This window comes from Podarcis vaucheri (genome assembly GCF_965113315.1).
Source record: "Podarcis vaucheri genome assembly, chromosome: 9".
In the NCBI taxonomy this organism is placed as follows: Eukaryota; Metazoa; Chordata; class Lepidosauria; order Squamata; family Lacertidae; genus Podarcis; species Podarcis vaucheri.
In genome coordinates, this window is record NC_138767.1 from 25,169,137 (window position 1) to 25,189,021 (window position 19,885).

Here is a 19,885-nt window from a genome sequence, read left to right on the forward strand (position 1 = left end):
ATCATCATGCTAAACAATGGTTTAGTGTGATGTCCAAAGTAGCCATTATTTGGAAATGGAATCATTATGAGGTGATGCACATGACATTTCTGGAGCAACTGATGCTTGTCTCCAGAAACACATGATCATGTCTTCCTCACATTATTTCACAAATGTATGAAATCTCTTATTTGGTCAGACTTTTTATGAATGTACATAGAAGTTTAATCACCATTTCAATACTGGCAATGATTTTTTTTTTTAAAGCAAAGTAAAAAATGCAACATAAATTAGTTTCTCGGGGTGTCTACAAATGTACTTTATGAATACAAGTCTAAAGATTTTAAAGTTAAGCAAATGTGTTCAAAATAGAGAAATGAAAGCTGTTTTTTTAAGCAATATGCAACACAATTGGAACATATTCAGAAGTTCCACTGAATTCAATGGGTCTTAGTCCCAGAGAAGAATGCACAGGATTGCAGTCTAAAATTCAGATGAAATTCATTATACATTTGAGATAAAAATGTTGCTGTTACTGTCATGTAATATTCTTTCCCTATTGCATACTCTTTGGGCTACAGAACCCCAAAACAGGACAACTGTAGAAGGAAAAAAAAGTATATGAATAAATGAGTTCATGTGAATTAAAAAGAAACAAATCCCTGCTTTGCAGCAGTAAAGACCTTATAGATCCAAAAAAAGACAACACTGAAAGAAGTTGAACACAAGTGCATTTTTCAGAACTTAAATTTCAGGAAGCATGTATCTGCTGGATGATAGCAAACTGAAACACAAATAAAATAAAATATATTTTTCCAAAATCCTATAAGCATTTGATATTTCATCAGGAACTTCTAAAATTCAAATGGCGAGCCATATACAGTCATGTCTGTTCCATTGCTTTAGGCATTTCACGGTATCTTTTGTCAAGAATACGTGCCTTCAAAAGTCTCAAAATGCAGTATGTGAAACAAATACTGCACCAATCCTCGAAAATGGCCATGTTGATACTCAGACCTATCATCAAATGATCCTTTTGGTATCTCTCTGCAGCTTTATCTACCTACTCGCAAAGCAAGATCTTCATGCTTCTTTCCTCCTTGGTTAAATAGTCAACAGGGACTAGTGTAGAAATCCACCCAATTTGATTGGCTTGTGACTGCGAGGAGTGCAAGCAAACAGAGGCTGATGAAGAGGTTCCACCCTTTTGACAAAGGTGGCTTCATAACCCAGAAGACTGAAAGCCATCCACCGCTGGAAGGAACTGCAGCTCCCTCCAAATTCAAGACCATTGTCTTAATTTCCTCCTCTTATCATTTTTTTGCAATAAGCCATGGTGTGACTCCCTTGAGATGACAAAAAAGAACAATTCAGGTGTCTGAATTAAAAGTCACAGCAAGCAACCATTGTAGCTCACGGGGATGATCACACAACAAGCTGTTTTGGCACACGAGTCATGCTTCTGATTTTAGTCAGCACAAGCAAATATGTGAGCTATGAACCAGTGATAGGATTGATGCAGGTGAACATGGAAGCCAAGTCACTGTATTCCAATGGCAATCAGGTACAGTACGTTTCATAGCACTGAGCTCATATTTGGTCACAGTTTCATGTAAACTAGTTCATGGCACTTGTTGTCCATGCAGGCCCAAAAGAAGACAAACAAAGAAAAAACTGGAAAACTGCAGAAACAACTCAAATGTCTATGAGTGATCACTCTGTAAAGATTAACTCTGTATAGAGACTAATACTTGATTTTGCAAGTTTGTTGCAGTTTATATTTTGTTGAATTGCAGATGTACGTGAAGAATAGAGGTACACATGGACTACTGCAAACAAGTAGAAGCAGCTACGTGTAAACATATTTCAGACTTGTAAAATCAATGGTTCCATTTTCAACTATAAATACTAGAGCGGAGTGTTATATACACAACTTCATGCTTGCAAAGTTAGATTCATCACTGCAAAAAAACAAAAACAAAGAAACAACATTTTGGCAAGATTAGTAATGAGCTCAAATGTCTGCTTCAACTAAGTAATGTGCTGAATGAAGAGCCGTCTCTGATCTCCCATGAGTGGGAAATGGGACAGTTTGGACTGACTCCCCCTTCCCACTATTTCCCCCCCGAGAACAGTGTGAAAGTCTAGAGGAAATTGGCAAAATCTTCCTTTCTACAGTCTAAGCATTTTGATAATATTCTGCCATTCCCCTGATTGTCCAAACTTATTTTGCCTAATAAAAAGTGGACATACAATATGATTTTCAGCACCTCACCTTTTGCCAACAGCCAGGCATTGGTAAGCCATCTGGTCCCTGTTTGAAGAACAAAGTTCATGATTAAGGTTTAACAACATCTCTCAACAAGCACCCACACCCACACCATTCCATATCTCACAAATGAAAACTTGTTTAGGAAGATAAGTAAGACTGAAACATTCAGCAGAAGAATGGGTGGGATGCATGGAGATTCTCTTAACCTGTGTTCCTTGGATTTTCTGAGGAACAATTAACCACCATAGGAACACTTTAAAGATTAACAAGTGCCTCATTTCATGCAAATTTATTTGTGGCTTTGAGATCTCCATTGATCCATATGTAATTGTGGTATTGGAAGGATAATTAGAGTTCCAATGCAGCAAGAAGCATGTTGTAGGTGGCCTTTACCAGTTCACTGCCTTGGATCAACTGTGGAGTTGAACTGAACTAGTTAGTCCATTTAGGCAGGACAGGATAGGCTTGGAAAATGACAAAACTATTCAGAATAATCTTTCCATGAGCAAGAGTGTATCATTTCTATCTGGAATTACTCTCCCGGGAGTAAATCAATTCAGCTGTAGGCTAGCGAAACCCAAACATGCTGGTTTATTTTCAGTAAGAACGTGTTTAGAATTAAAACTCTCTACATGAAAACCAATTCACAGAAGTAAGAAATTCACAGAAACAGTAAGAATGTAAGAAGAGTCCTGGATCAGAACAGACCAGCATTCTGTTCCCACAGTGGACTATCGGATGCCCATGAAAAGCCTGTAAGGGAGGGCATGAGTGCAACAACACTACCCTCTTGTGATTCCCCAGCAACTGGTATTCAGAGACATCCTGCCTCTGATACTGGCCATAATACAGCCGTCATGACTAGTAGTCAGTGGGAAGGGTGAAGCCCTTACGCATGTGCAGGAGCTCATGCATTTGAAGTTTCTTCACAGAGAACCACATGCAATGCAGAGTGGCTGGAAGAAGCAGATGTGACTTTAAGAGACGGGCTAAAGGTATGACTGCAACGTTTCCCTCCGCATGAGTAATATATGCATAGGGCATGAGTAGGCAAACTAAGGCCCAGGGCCCAGATCCAGGCCAATCGCCTTCTAAATCCGGCCTTCAGATGGTCCGGGAATCAGCATGTCTTTACATGAGTAGAATGTGTGCTTTTATTTAAAATGCACCTCTGGGTTATTTGTGGGGCTTGTCTGGTGTTTTCACATGAATAGAATGTGTGCTTTTATTCAAAATGCATCTCTGGGTTATTTGTGGGGCATAGGAATTCATTCATTTTTTTCTTCAAAATATAGTCCGGCTCCCCACAAGGTCTGAGGGACAGTAGACCGGCGCCCTGCTGAAAAAAATTGCTGACCCCTGGCACAGGGCTTCAGAGTCCCTGAATATAAGTTCTACCATCCTCAATGGCCTCAATGGAATCAGAAAGTGGCAGATGATGAGGGGCTGGAGCAAACAGGCCCCATCTTATTGCCTGAGCTGGTGTGGGAATGCTGGGAACCACTGGGGCAAACAGGATTGCCATTTTAAATACATTTTCTATTCACTGGGCAGCCAGCCAAACATGTCCACAGTGACAAGTCATTTTATTATTCTTTTAAAATATACTGGACAGTAGCCAATTGAGTGCTTCCTACCACTAGTACAAGGATTTTGGTTGTGTCAGGGGTTCAGGAGCAGAGGCGCGGGAAAGGGAGGAAACAGAGAGCGAGGGGGAGGAGTCCGAAGGAAAGATGAGTGATGATGACGACCCGAGATCTCCGAGTCTTTCCAGTGAATCGGAAGATTCACAGAAAGGAGCGCCAGTGGCCAGAGCAAGGGGGAAACCTAGGGGGACACCCCAGGAAGAAGGAACCAGAGGGGGTTCAGAGAGCAGTAGTTGGAAATCGGGGCCAGCGTCCCCAGCAGAGCGCAGTGGGGAGGAAGGGCGCCAGGCATCGGGATCCGGCGGCTCGCCGCAGGAGGGAGTGCATGAGTCAGGAGTGGCTACACCTCCATCGGGGAGCGAAGAAACGGTCAAGCGGAAAGTGGAAGGTTGGGCGCGCGCGCCAAGTTCAAATACACAGGAAGGCGGCACAGTAAGCAGCCCGGAAAGGGAGCCAGGTCCTAAAGCCCGCCGCAAGGAGGCAGAAGGGTCCAGGGGGTCAGCGTCGGAAGAGAGTAGGAAGGAGGAGACCCCGGGGGGCAGAGGGACCCAGAGGAGGAAGGAAAGACGTAAGAGGTGGAGCAAGGCTAGGGTATTAAGTTGGTGTACAGGAGGCGGGGAATCAGACGGAGCTTCGTCGGTCTAGCTTCTAAGACGTAGAGCTGCACGCTGCAGTTCGGAAATGGAATCTGTAACTCAATAAAGACTTTTATAAAGTGAACGCTGGCTAGCGTGATCCTCTGTGAGCTGGGATCTGGAGGCAGCTCTGACAGGTTGTTTAATGGAACTTCCCTTTCTTCTCTTCTCCTCTCCCCACCTCACGCCCACATCTGTCCTTGGTATTTCCCCAATCCTCTGGACCAGATTTGGGAAGAACATGGGAGACATGTGGGTAGAGGAACAGGAGGGGCAGTTCCATTGTCTAAGTGGAAATACAGGAATAGTTGGTGAGTGGGCCCAATTCAAGGTCAAGGTAGTTCTGTAATTTACTCTTGGATTTTCTATATGCCAACAAATTTTCTTTTGGGAGATCTTCAATAATTTGAGCAAACAGCAACAACACTGCTAGCGGCTATTAAGTTTGTCCTATAGCTGCCTGCCTTCCGTTTACTTCCAGACAGAAATGATACTGCAAACATTCCCCCCGCTTTAAAAATCATGAAGGCATGCTTGATTTACTTGCAACCAAATACATGAACTATAAGTTATCATTAATCAGAGGCAAACCAAATATAACATGGACTGTGTAGTCAGATAAATATTCATTTGATAACTTAGATTAGAAACATTGTGCTTGAAATAAAACCTACTTAACTTTAACATTCGTGCTTAAACTATACAAACAGTATCAGAACATGCAGATCAGCTGTAACTGCTAACCATTAAAAAGCCTTTGGCATTTTCTAGAAATGTGTAAATAATGTTGATTTTTAAAATGAAAAAATAATAATAATCATATTTTGATAATAATGAAAATAAAGAGTGTTGCCAGATTGGTACAAGGGAGAGGGATCGATGAGTAGAATTTTAGTATAGGTAGGAGCTTGAACTCATGCTAACATAAAGTTGGGAACTGTTGTGTATATTGTGGGAAATTAAGTTTCAAAGGAAAGACTGTTACACTGGAAACATTTAAGAAACAAAGACAGTGAGGGCTTGGGGCTGCAGGCCATTAACTCCTTACAAATGTATGAGAAGTTCACTTTCAGATGTGTGTAGCATTCAAATATAAAAGAGTGGAACTGTTCATAGGGACTGCAGACACATTAGTGAGGTCCTGAAGACTAGTTCCAAGTCATCCTAAATGCCTATATAATTTTAGGCAAAAAACAACAGCAAAAACCCCAAACCTATACCATTGCCTCCATATTTTTAACATTGGCAGCAGTAGAGAGCTCCATGGAGGATTTTGATTAAAGTGTCTATTCTAATACATCAAAAAACATTTCTCACTAACAATAGCAGGGGACTATCTTTACTCATACATGCACAGAGAACTCTGTTAGCATTGAACAGACTGGAGCAGCTCTGTTGTCCAATAGATAAGGTACACATTAGAGCCCATGGTCTTGATCCTTTGTGCATTAACAGAGCTCCTCCCTGTGTGTGCATTTTCCCTTTCATTTAAACAGAAGAGTATGAATGAAGCGATCCCGTCTACTGAAGTTAACAAGGTGTGGTGCAGTTGTCAGAGGGCTGGACTAGGATATGGGAGAGCAGAGCATAAATCCCTGCTCGGTCTAGGAGATCACTGGGTGACTAAGGTAAGCCACAGTCTCTCAATCTAACCTAGCTCACAGGGTTCTTGCAAGGGGAAAAAATGAGGAGGGGGGGAATCACGTATACTGCCTTGAGCTTCCTGGAGAAAAGGTGGGGGTATAAATGTAATGAATGAACAGGCACACATAGGTGCGCTTGAATTCCAGTGCCCACAAGTGCTTACTGAAGTGGGGTGTCCGTGTATACCAGGGGTGTCAACCTGGTCCCTACTGCCCACTAGTGGGCATTTGAGGATTCTAGGTGGGCGGTAGGGGGTTCTACGGCACAAGCTGAATCCTCCTTCCATCAAGCACTGGTGGGTGGTAAGGAAATTTTACCATCAAGAAAGATGCATTAGTTGGCGGTAGGTATAAAAAGGTTGACTACCCCTGGTGTACACAGTGGAGCTACCATATTAATATTACTGCAGGGAATAAAAAATGATTTCGCATTAAAGTGGCTTGGATTAGAGATTAGTTCCTCCCCCTGCCTATGCATATATAGTACCCTTGCTTAATTTAAAAAGAAAAGCCACAGAAGCAGTCTGAATACTTAAAAGTTTAGAACATGTTCAGGAATGAGCTAAGATAAAATGTGCAGGGCGAGAATAAAAGTGATACATTCTTTAAATTGGGCAGTCCTGTGGTTTATATATCTGGTTTGTGTCAGCAAAGAGGGCAACTTCATTCTTGTAAGTAGGGATGGAACACATTTTGGTGGTGGTGGTGAGGATGGGGAGAGAGACAAGCAATCCTGAAGTAGGGTGGGTGGGAATTACACTTATTGTCAATGCTGGAATAAAACAAACTCAGAATCGTTGTATGGTGGCGGGCGCAAAGTGCTTAGTGTTACGTTGCAGATGTTGATAGGATGTTGTGATCTCTGGATACTGTTACGATCACCAAAGCAGCCAGTTTGATCATGCACATGCATGTACAGGGACATGTAAATGTAAAGTCTGGTCAGTTTAAACTTTACATTGGAAACAGCTGACTAGAAACACAGGAATTGCATGCGGGTTGGTAGGAAAGAGCAATACTGTACCAATTGGCAAGGGGCATCCAGCCCATCCAGGCCAGGCTGGCCTGGCTCCCCTTTTTCCCCCTTAATTCCTCGGAATCCCTGTTTGTAAAGATTAACTTGCAACGTTACTAAGAAATATATTTTGCATTGACTTCGCTGGAATAAACAAGAAGGAAGGAACAAAAGGAGGAGCAAGCTAACAGGAGGGTTATAATCTTGGTATTTTGCTTCTCAGAAACAAGCCACGTATCAGAGCAAGTGACAAAATATAGCTAATAATTGCAAATTATTATACTACAAATTATGGAAACGTTTGCCGTTAATATCTATTCTATTTTTAAAATCTTCACTTTTTTGGGAAAGAGTTAGACGAAATGTCACCATTTCTTTAAATGGGCAATTGGATTCTTTGGTCTGAATACCAGCTGGATACCAGCATTAGACCATATCAGTAGCTTGCTCCTCCTCATATTGCAGCAACCTACTATATTACTGTATGAGGAGACATGTCCAATACACAAGTGAGACGTACCAATGGGCAAGGTGCATCTAATCCAGGGGCACCCTGTTCTCCTTTCTCCCCTTTAGGCCCCTTTTTGCCTTTCTTTCCCTTTTCCCCCTGTGGACACAATGGTTTGGACAAAACAAATGTTTCATTCTTTTCAGGGAAAAAAAGAGAGAGATGCTTTAAAAGATTTTTTTTAAGCCAGTGGAGGGCTGAAAGGACACTTACCACTGTGTTCTACTTTGCATGATGCATTATGTGGGAAAATAAATGGTGATCATGAGCAACAACTGCATCAGTTGGGTTTTACTGAGCTTCTGTACTGATGTCATTATTATGAACATTATGAACACTTTGAATCCTAGAGCAGGGCTTGAAAGCATGAATGCTTTGTTGGTCATTTGACTCAAAGAGGCACCTGGAAGTGCCTTCAGATAAAATCCACCCCGATCAGCCTGCTCGTGAAGGCATGCGAGTTCCAACGCATTCAGCAAGGCTCAGTGCATTTACCTTGGTTGAGGAGCCACTTTCTCACGGTTCTTTCCCAATAAAATGCTGTTTTTCCCAGGGACAGGGATATTTGCAGGGGCAGGGACATTTGCCCCAGCCACACCCTTTTCACATATGTGCACAGACTCCTAGTGTTGTGTGGGACTGAGCCACAGAGCACAGAGAAGTCACTCCCCTTTCCAATGTAGTGCAATGTAAACTGCACCTGAGGGAAATTCATGCCTTTCTTGTATAGATGGAACTGCCCATTCCACTGAAATGAATGGGAAACATTGTGCATAGATGAATTCCACACCTATCTAAGTATGCAAACATTGCTCCGAAATGGGATTTCTCTTCATAAGATCTTTTTGCCAATGAGGGAGCTATTGTCCTAAGAGGGCTGCACCTTAATACTTAGGAATGCTCCTGCTATCCAAGGGATGGAGTTCATCTTAACAGGGACTGAATAGATCTGTGTGGTGCAGCTTCACTGAACAGAATAAAGCTGAATGAGAGGAGAGAATAAGATGAACTAAATCTGTAGTGGATTTTAATGAGGTCAATTTGCTTCTGTTCCCAAATGACTGTTTTTGTCATTAGTTCTAAAAGGGTCTTGGCCAAATATGCTCTGCTAATCCCATTCTTAAAAAGTTCAATAAAGGGTCATCAGTCACTTAGAGAATTAAGTATGTATTCTCTTTTTCTGCCCTGCAAAAGGGTTCAAAAGAAATCTTCTTCGTCAAAAGATACTCTGATCCTTTTTGCAATGTACATTCTTTTTCTAACGCCATATTAGAACGTGTTCATTAAAACATCGCTTTCAGAGCTTATTTATGTGTCCTGAATTTGAAACTGAAAAATCCAGCCATGTGGTTGAAAATGGAGCTGCTTTTTAAGGGGCGTGCATTATGAGAATTTCAGAATTTTGTGCTAATGCACAGATTTGATGAAACTGATTTGATGCTTAGGTGGACTGAATTGCTATCTGAGAAAATGACTTCATTTTCAGCCAGAGGGAGACATTCTGAGAACTAATTTAAAATAGATCTCACAGATGATCAGATGGTCACAATGGTAAATGAGTTTCAGGCTCACTCACAGTTTTTAACAAAAACCAAAAGTGCCTCTCTTTGCTTGTTTGTTTTAATTTTAAAACCCACCACACGCAACGAGGGGAAATCAAGAATATTATAGAGATGGAGAAATAGCAAAAGGAAAATTAGTAGAATAAAATAAAGAGCAACCAAGGAAGGGTTGTCAAGGCTGTGGTTGGAGGCAAGATTTAATTTGTAAGGAAAAGGGGTAAAAAAAGGACAAGATGAATTGTAAGGAAATAAGGTAAAAGGAGAAGGGAGGGATGCACCTCTGAAAGGGGAAAAGGGATTAGGATGAGGCATAGTAGGGCTAGGAAACCTGTGGTCGCCCAGATTCCATGGGATTCCAAGTCCCATCAGCTCCAGCCAGCATTGCCAATGGCCAAGGGTTGATGGAAGTTGTATTCCACAACATCTGTATGACCACAGGTTCCCCATCCCTGACATAAAGGAAATGAACATTCACCCATTTTCTCATTAAAAATATTATGCATCCATTTACAGCAGAATATAAAACGTTTGCTAGAGTTTCTTTTTCATGTTACAATGTCTTAGGCAGAGCACACATACTTTAAAATCAATTGCAAGCTCACCTTACGTTAATGTAAAAAATAATAATTATCATACTATTATGCATTTGAAAAGTGAAATTACACAACACACATGATATACTATGGCATATAGGACAAACATTCCAATGAGAATCAAACACATTTCCATGGAGAGATATACTGTATTACATCATATGAATGACGCTATTTCGCCTGTCTTGTCTGTGTGCCAAAATGTTACGTAGCGGCACTTAGGGGGAAACAATTCAGAAACTTAGGGGACACAGGAAACCACGATTCAAGTAACTCTATTTTGTTTGGAACACTGTGTTTTTCTTCAGTGTGATAACAAAAGCAATGGCCAGGCTAGCTTCCTGGTGAAGTAACAGCCTTAAATATTTGTCATTAAGGAAACAAAGGGAGCGGCTTGACACCAGAGGGCAAGTGGGTGGTCTCCCTCCCTCCCATCAACTCGCTGGTAGTTAGAAAGACAAAGGCCAGAGTGGAGAGTTGAGCGATGTGAGATAGCAGCTGGATGCAAAAGCTGTAGGCAGGGAAGCCAGAGAAGGAGCCATGCTGGATTGCACCCAAGTCAGCAGCTATGGAAGGAACAAGACCCTTATAGGGTGTTAATGCTGTGAACCCCTCCATCACAGGCTCAGGTTGTCTATATGTGTAAATAAACCATATATCATAAAGGCACTAAAGTGTCCACTCCTCATTCCAAAGGAAGACAAATCCTGCGGTAAGTGCCTGGAATCTCGCACCCCCCTGGATTATGTAGGATTTAGATTTGGAGGTAGTGTTTAAAGGACAAGGAAGCATTTATGGATTTTAAAGGCAAATCTCAATCCAAATCTCAATTCATTTCCTACTCCTAGAAAATCTAGGGGAAATCAATTCAGTTTGTCCTTGCAGTTTTTGCCATCGTTGACTTCAACAAACAATGGTCTGGCTAAGGAAGTGAAATGGCCTCATCCCAAGACTTACTGAGACAGCAAATAAATGCTTATGAAGGGGAAACCAACTGCCACAATGGCATTGGCACAAGCTTCTGTGTTATACCACCATTTCAGGGTTGTTCCCTAGCTTTGGAAACTGAAACAGTTATTCTTCAGATAAATATGATTTAAATAGCTATTCATTTTCACTCTTAAGTTTGCAGTTAATGCTTCTCAGTTGGAAGCTGATAAAAAAATTCAGTTTCCTGGTTTTACATGTGAAGTGGTCCTCATGTGAATCAGGGGGGCAGGGCCACAGTACTACCCCACTTTGTGGTTTCCCACCTTCCCCCTGCATGGGAACAACAAGCTATAAACACAGACCTCTATGTGTGATAGGCTTCCCTGGGAGGTGGAACCTCGACTGTGAAGGATTCCAACAGCTGGGGAACCATAGGCATTTAGATTTCTCCCCTTGCACATATTGATTCCTAACCTACACATAACTGAGGTGGGGCCTGGGAAGGCCGCAGAAGCTCAGGAGAAACACCACAGCCCCTGCCCCCCAGTTAAATGCATAAGAAGCACTTCACCTGCCAGAATGCCAGAAACTGGATACTGTTAACTTATTTCTTTGTCCTTGCCCTTACTTGCTGGAGCTGATTATTTTAATATTAAAAATGTCCCCAACGCAAAGATCTGTGGGTCTCTGATATACATGTCTGTTCACTTAAATGTCAGAGAACATAGGAAGCCAGACCACTGGGTCCAGCTAGCTCAGTATTGTCTACTCTGACTAGTAGCAGCTCTCCGGGATATTCAGGCAAGGGCATATTTCAAGCCCTACCTGGAGATGCCAGTCATTGAGGGAGGGATTTTTGCATGCAAAACTGATGCTCTACCACTGAGCTATGGTCCTTCTCCACAGCTCTGAATGGGTAATAAAAATATTCACCAAGAGCTGCTGCTGTCATTGACTTGGATTCAAAGAGCTGTTCAGCGAATGGAAGGGAATTAAATAATAATCTAACTACATTCTTCATTTAAGACATTTGTGTACCACTCTTCTAATCTCAAAATGATTTACATGAAACATATTTAAAATCACATAAAATATAAAAATAACTATGTTTGGGGGGGGCATGTTTTTGTTTTTTTTAAAAAACTCCATAAATGTTGAGCGCTCTGCTGAAGGGTGGACATTCCTGTGCGCAAGCTCCCTTCCCTTGTTCACAGTGAACACACGAAGGAGAAAGTGGGACCATGACTGGTGGCCATAGTCATTGACTATGCCCTATACCTCTGTTATTTCACTGACCAGTGAAACAGGTCCCTATGTGCATATAGCTGTTCATGCACTGGGGGCTTCCACACAATTTGGAACCTCACGTGATGAGAGTTCCAGATCACATGGAAGACCCTTTATGTTTACAACTTTCAGATGTTCTATCAAGAGTGTGGAATTCATGGGTGTGAACATTCTGATGTTGGAGGAGGCAGTGAACTGCACAGAGGGTCTCATCTGCACAGTCCTCAAGGGGCAGCCCTTCAAAGTGGCCAGGGAGGTCTTCTCCTCCTGGCTACATTAGAAGATTGTAGAACTCTGCAGGGATCCACCTGAAGTATCTTAAGCAGCCCTGTGGCATAGCTAGCCTAGAGACATACTTGACAGCCCCATGACAACCTTATCTAATTAAGTTTAGATGCATGTCACATGCCATTTTTGAAATTTTCTAGGTTTCAAACACAGTTTGCCATTTTGCATGGAAAGCTGCTGTTTAAGCAAAGTGAGCCTAAAGCTCTGCTGGGCTTATGAAACTAGATTTATGGCTCGTGAGGTCCTGTCCACTGATCTGATTGGGGAATCTCTTGCATGTGCAGAAGGCCTGTTTGCACACCAGAGTTCTCACTTTCAGAACTCTGCCAGTGCAAGGGAAGTATACGTAACAAACTGCACAGAGATCTGATTTCGCCTTGTATCCCCAAGAGATTTGCACCTGCACCAGACCTCCCATACTGGCCAGGAGAGGATCAATCATGGCACATGGGAGCAATCCAATGACAATTAGGCACACTGAAGGTGCATCAACAAAGTTAAGCCCTTAATTGTGTGCTTAACCATCACTTTGAGAGCTGAAATGTACCCAACTTTCTCTGGATTAGCTCAAAGTGTTTTTGGTTTAGCTTTCGTCTTCTCAGCAACAAGCCAGATGCTTTCCAGGTATAAATACAGCATCCATTTAATTGAAGCCAATGGACCTATATTGATTTACACAAGCTGTCAATCTGTCCCAGTGTCTCCTACCGTGTTGCTACTCCAATGTCTCTTGTCAGTAACTACTGTATAAACAAACACAGACTGTCAGGAGTCTTGGAGGAGAAAGCCTCTCTTCTCCCATTATGGAAACTGCTGACCTTTCGGGATCTGGGTGGAAGCTTTCTTTCACATTCTGACAGATGACTTTGTCTAGCAAAGATCCATGACATGGCTTTTGGCACACAGAAGGAAGAAAAGTCTAGCTTAATGGGACAAATTATAGGACTGGGACAAAAGAGCTGACTAGGCTAAGTAATCAAACAACAGTTAATAGCATTGAAGTCACCTTTTCTCCCTTTTCTCCTACATCACCCTTTTCTCCACGAGGACCAGGGAAACCCTATAAAAAATGAACAAAAATACCTCTATTGGCTTCTGTATGTGGGCTTGCCTTTATTGTGTAGCTGAATTATCTACACACACACACACACACACACACTCACACCAAGAAAACTGTACCAAATGATTTTGAAATTAGAAAGCGCATAATAGCCAGAAAGTTATTGAAGATGCCCAGCAAAAGACACCCTTATTTTCCTACATGCAAATTAGCACTGGCAATGTTAAAAAGAGAAGTGATTCAGTCAAGTAGGCAAAATGGTTACAATTATTTCCCTTCCCCACACTGCAAAAGAAGATGCGTAACAGGACTGTCCCAACTGCAACTTCTGTTGAGAAATACACTCGGTTGCAAATCAAAACCTGCAATCAGTGGTGCTTGAAAACACAACTGCATGGAGGCTGCTCCATGTGTCAAAGTGTTCCTCTAAACAGCTTCTCATGAGCTTTCAACTGTTTTTAACCATGCAATAGCGATGTTCTCTGCATGGTGAAAACCACCAGAAATTTGTAAGGAGCTGCTATCACAAATGGAGTGTCATGCCACATACTCCCCATAAGTTTACATTTTCAAGCACTACTGGTTGCATCTGTAGGCCTCTGGAGAATTATAATAGTACTTTCCATGATCATCTGTCAGGTGCTCTAGTTAGCAGCAGTTGCTGTGGGCACTTATGAGTGGCACTATTTATGGTGGGATTTACAAAACTGCCCTTACTTAGCACTGCTTTCTCCACACTCTTCAATGGTATTTTCCTATCTCTATGATTATTTTAAAGGCAAACAACAATGCAATGTTTAGTATATTCTCTGCATGATTGTCATGCACAACAAATGGGAAATTCAACATGCTCCAAGCATGCAACTATTGCTGTAAAACAAACATCTACCTACCACACAAATAAAGTGATGATAAATATTACTTACATCAAGGCCAGGTTCACCGTCTTTGCCCTATTAAAGAATCATATTAATTATGTTAAGCTTTGTTAGCTCAGCTTGTGTAAGACGTCTGCCAGGACTATTTAGGCATGCAGTTGCTGTATTGTGTATACAACACAGACTGGCTCTCTTAAATGAAAGACGATAATGGAGATCATGACCCAGATCAGATCAATGGTGTGCTTCAAAATCTGCACTTCAGTGGACTCCACTACAAGCTGGTGGTCTGAGGGCTGCACTTCCATCTTTTTCTTTAATACTTTCAAAATAAGGTCTCTAGCCACCCACACCTTGAGTGGTTAGCACACGGGGCTTCTTGCCAACATGTGCTTTGAATGCAGATAGGGCAATGGTATTCCATTGTTCCCCAAGGGAACAATGCCCTTGTGTAAGCACTGGTTGTTTTTCAATGGGGATTGCAAGGGGATGGGTGACAGGAACATGAAGGGTGTGCAGCAGATCAGGTCTCACTCTCTGCTGGCCAGAATAGAGACCGCCAATCTCCCACTGCCTTGGCCCTCCCCCTCAGTAAACTGCAGCAACCTGATGCATTAGGAAGGCAGGAGAGCAGCTCGACCACTCCAGCCACTATTGTTTATGTGTGCATGGAGACAAGAGAAACAGAGAGTGGGAACTGCTCTGCTTATTGCAACCAGACATTAATGGAGGATAGGATAGGTCTCTGTTTGAAGTGCTGTCTGAGTACTGCCCTCCAGCCGAAGAAGCCCCCTCTTTGAAGGGTTATCCAATCCAAGATAAAGAATCATTGGAAGGGAGAGCAGTTGGCACACAGGCAACCTGGCCACAGTCTTCCTCACTATGGTGAGATGCATTTTTTAAAAATTTAAATTACTGCCATTATTTCTAAAGTTGCATCCATACATAAAAATTAGCACATGCACATTTTATATAAAGCAGTATCCTCTTCTGTCCTCCTTTTTGGTGATGCCTAAGTACCACAGGGACGCAGGTGGTGCTGTGGGTTAAACCACAGAGCCTAGGACTTGCCGATCAGAAGGTTGGCAGTTCGAATCCCCGTGACGGGGTGAGCTTCCATTGCTCGGTCCCTGCTCCTGCCAACCTAGCAGTTCGAAAGCATGTCAAAGTGCAAGTAGATAAATAAGTACCACTCCAGTGGGAAGGTAAACGGTGTTTCCGTGCGCTGCTCTGGCTCACAAGAAGTGGCTTAGTCATGCTGGCCACATGACCTGGAAGCTGTACTCCCTTGGCCAATAAAGTGAGATGAGCACCGTAACCCTAGAGTCGGTCACGATGGGACCTAATGGTCAGGGGTCCCTTTACCTTTAAGTAAGTGGGAACCCTCGACTAAAATGTCACAAAATTCCTACATGGAATGTACTTCAATGAATGTAGAGTACATACCATATATCCTTATGTAGTTGGCCACATGTAGAGTGTCAAGAAAAAGATAACATACCATAAAGTCTAAGACAGATCTCTCTATCTCTCTGTCCATCTACCTGAAAACTGTCCGGGCAGTTTAGAGAGCAGCTAGGGGAATGAGTAATTCCCCACTAATTTCCATTAGTGGAATCTTCTGTTGGACAAAAAGCAATTCTATGCATAGAAAGACACCTTAAGAGCCAACTCATTCTTCATACTTCTGCAAGTTTAATAAAATGTTGCAGAATCAATTTGAATTCTGGGATATTCATACAAAGCAAAAGCCAAGTAACGCATATTTCAAAATTATTTTATATTGGATATATGGCATTCTCCTCATCCTGCATATGTAAACAATGGAAAACTACTTGTATTGGACAAAAATATTAAGAATCACCTTCAATGGATTGTGATACCTACTTAGTCCATCCTTCCACACAGGAAGAAATCAGTTTGCACAAGGGTTTTTTTTGAAGATGCTATATGAAACTGTAACAAATTTCCCCAAAATGCAAATGAATCACAAAGTATTTTGCATAAATGACAGCTGATTACCCTTTGTACTAGAGAGTCTTTTGAGGTATTTTAAGGAGAAACAACATGATCCTGAGACTTTTTTATTGACCTGAATTCCTGCCATTACTTTCTGGTGCCTAGAGACAAGCAATAACACATGTACGGCAAACTGGAAATGGCAGGAGTTGCGCAGAGGGGGTCACTTTTAATTCTGGCTTTTCTCATTGTTGTTAGTTTATGTCACAACCTACTCTATTATTTATGCATAGATGCATGTGAGAGAATGAAACTGCCTAAACTTGAGATAAGGGATGGCCTCATGAGCAGTGACCTTGGGCAACTTAAACTAATTGCATTTCTCTGTGATGAATGGTCATAAAACACAGTAGGATTTAATCAAGGATTTCTGAAAATTGCACTTTCCAAAGATGTCGTGTAACTTACAGGCAAGCCATATGGACCTCTGGGCCCAGGATCTCCTGTGGTTCCCTTTTCACCCTAAAATACAATATCATAAATGTTCATTACAAAGGGCAAAGAGGCTTTGTTTTCAATTATGCAGTATTTATTGTGTATTTGAAATCCATTTATTTGTGTAGCATTTATTTCAATTACACAATATTTATTACATTTCTGTCCTACCGAACATTCAGGGTTGCACATAAAGTTATCCTGTTTCTCCCCCCCCCTCCCAACATACCTGAGGTCATCCTAAGGTTAGCCAGTATACTTTATGTATGAGGGCAAAAACAGACATTGCATGAGAGCTTCCTCATTAGCTGTCTTGACATCTTTTAAATACTGAAATGAAGTTGCAGGTGGGTGTCATTTGGGGTGGGGGACAGAGTATTGTCAGGGGTGGTTGTTAAACCCTTCTCCCTCTTTGTCATTTTCTTAATCCAAAGTATCCTCCCAGGTTCATTTGTTCTGTATGGGAGCAATCTAGTCACACGTATTTTCTCCTTGCGCAAATAGCAATGGAAGAGGAATGGGAACCATGTGGAATGGAGGGAAAGGGTCCCTTATCTCTCCTACTGCTTTTCCGGGGGGGGGGGGGAGAGATAGCAGCTTGGTTGTGCAGTGGCTGCAACACACTTTCTATAGGCTTCAATAAGCTGTTTAAAGAATGAAACCCTCTACCAAAGATGCCTAACTCGCGTGAGACAGTACAGTGGTACCTCGGGTTAAGTACTTAATTTGTTCTGGAGGTCCGTTCTTAACCTGAAGCACCATTTTAGCTAATGGGGCCTCCTGCTGCTGCCATGCCGCCGGAGCATGATTTCTGTTCTTATCCTGAAGCAAAGTTATTAACCCGAGGTACTATTTCTGGGTTAGCGGAGTCTGTAACCTGAAGCGTATGTAACCCGAGGTACCACTGTATCTGTTTCTTTGATTTGTCATGATGTGCCTTAATGAGGACACACAGGTACTATCCAGAACTTCTCAATATACCAGAATGCTTGAGATTTGAACTTTGCTCTGGTTTATACCTAAATGTACAACTGTCAAGTGCTATGGAGTGGTTTTTTTAAAAAAACAATTAGCCTTTTTTGCTAATATGTTACCAGTTATGGCCAAAAGCAGTAAAAGATTTGAGTGCCTTCCACTGGCAGTAGAGAATAATAGAATTGTAGAGTGGGAAGGGGTCACATGGGTCATCTAGTCCAACCTCTTATAATGGAGGAATCTTTTGCTCAATGTGGAACTTGAATCTGCAACCCTGAGATTGAGAGTCTCATACTTTACTGACTGAGCTATTACACATATTTTTGAAAAAACAACATTTTAGCTTTAAAATTCTGGACCTTTAAACAATTTGGTTGTTTTATTTTAATTTAATTTTAAAAAAATAGTATGTAGCTATGTGGGTTTTTTGTTAGTTTGTAAATTGCTTTAGGTTGCCTTGAGCATGATAAAGTGACTAACAAAATATATAAGTAACTATAAACCCCCACAAATTAAATAAATAATTTATTATTCTAGGTCTCTTTTTTGGGGGGGAGGTGAGTATGTGTTATTTTTTGCACGACTACGAATCATCTTTATTTATATCTGCAAGAGAACGAACACAATTAAATATGCTGAACTGATACCTTTATCATGTAAAAGAAGTGAACCACCCCAAAGAGAAGATCTCCTGCAAACACTCACTCTGTCTCCTTTTGGACCTGCAAGGCCATGAGGACCAATTGGACCATCCATGCCCTGAAAGATTAAACAAATAGGAGCTGACAACTCTGAATGAAGCTTTATATTTAGCAAAGAATTTCATGAGAATCAGGCAGAGAATATGGGTTGGACTTTCACTGAAGGGGCAGCTGAGCTCCCAGTCCTTCTGGCAAGCTCAAACAGTGCTTCCTCCCATCTCATTCATCTCTACTTTCATGTTGTAGATCAGCTGATTTAAAGGTTTTCAGATAGCAGGGGCATAGGTTAAAGGTTGAAACAAAGGGACTTAGGATAACAACAACAGCAACATCAACAACAATCATGCACAATTCACATGAAGACCCACAAGGATAGATGGTAAGCTTAGAGGAGGAGATTTTAAGTTTACCGCTATGCTATTCCTTAACTTCTCCATCATTCGAAAGCTGCAATATTTGTTTCAAATAGCAGGAGAAGAGCAGTGTCTTTTAATGTGGTGTAACTTAGTGGTTTAAAAAGATCAGGAAGCATTGCAAACAGTAGCTTTCTAATGTTGACTCTCAAGGAAGAAATATAAACAAAAGAGAAAGAAAAGAAGGCTGTACCTGAATCAAACAGCAGTTTTAGTAATTCAGGCTTTGAAAGCTGGCTTCTTTAACAAAGCTAGCAGGATCAGATCAATGCACCAGGCAAGGGTGTTGTTGTTTTTTCTTTATCTCATGCACTAGCCCTATGTAGCAGGTATATTTAGGCAGTTGTATAACAGGGTTAGTTGCAGCCGGTCTTTCACATTGGACACAGCTATAGCACCTTAGGCCCTTTGCATCTCAAAGGTTACTAGCTTTTTTGTTAGCTGGGGCTCCTCCTCTGATGGAGCATCCTGTAAAATGCGTAGTCAGCACTGTACCAGTAGGGATAGCAGCAGCAGCAGCAGCAGTGGTACCACACTGAACTGCAAAAGAAATCTGCCTGCCGTAAAGCATGTAGATTTAGTAGTGAAGTATAACATACAAACACAAGGGACTCACCCGGGGTCCTGGCTTTCCGTCTAAGCCAGATGCTCCCTGTATGGTTAAGTGGAAGCATAGATGGCAGGGATAACACGAATGACAAGAATGTGAGATTAGTAACTGGTGATGATGAAACAAATACAACTTCTATTTATACACAGGATGCGAGCTGCTACAGGGTTCTAGAATAAGTACCACAGTACTGCATTAGGTTAGTTTTAATTTACACACAACATGAAGAATCTGATTCTGATCCCCTTTGCAACGTGCCCCACATTAAGGTAATCTCACTATTTTTAGTGAAATTCACCTCAATTTTATGAAATCAGAATGAGCCCCTAGATGTATTAGTGCTACAAACCTCATATATTATCATGGAAGTTTATTTGTACTTTAACACACACATCTCTATTCATAGGTTAGTAAAACAGGTTAGCTTGGAAGATAA

The 19,885-nt window shown here is 41.6% G+C and overlaps 1 protein-coding gene across 1 annotated transcript in view; it reads right to left on the reverse strand.

The window, feature by feature from the left end:
- COL25A1 (collagen type XXV alpha 1 chain) overlaps positions 1-19,885 on the reverse strand; it is a 305,319-nt gene that overhangs the window by 15,808 nt on the left and 269,626 nt on the right. The window contains exons 31-36 of the mRNA XM_082237135.1: positions 18,431-18,484; positions 16,724-16,777; positions 14,345-14,371; positions 13,365-13,418; positions 7,200-7,277; positions 2,255-2,293 (exon numbers count right to left, since the gene is read on the reverse strand). Coding sequence (XP_082093261.1) covers positions 2,255-2,293; positions 7,200-7,277; positions 13,365-13,418; positions 14,345-14,371; positions 16,724-16,777; positions 18,431-18,484 — 306 coding nt within the window. The remainder of the gene's footprint in view (positions 1-2,254; positions 2,294-7,199; positions 7,278-13,364; positions 13,419-14,344; positions 14,372-16,723; positions 16,778-18,430; positions 18,485-19,885) is intronic.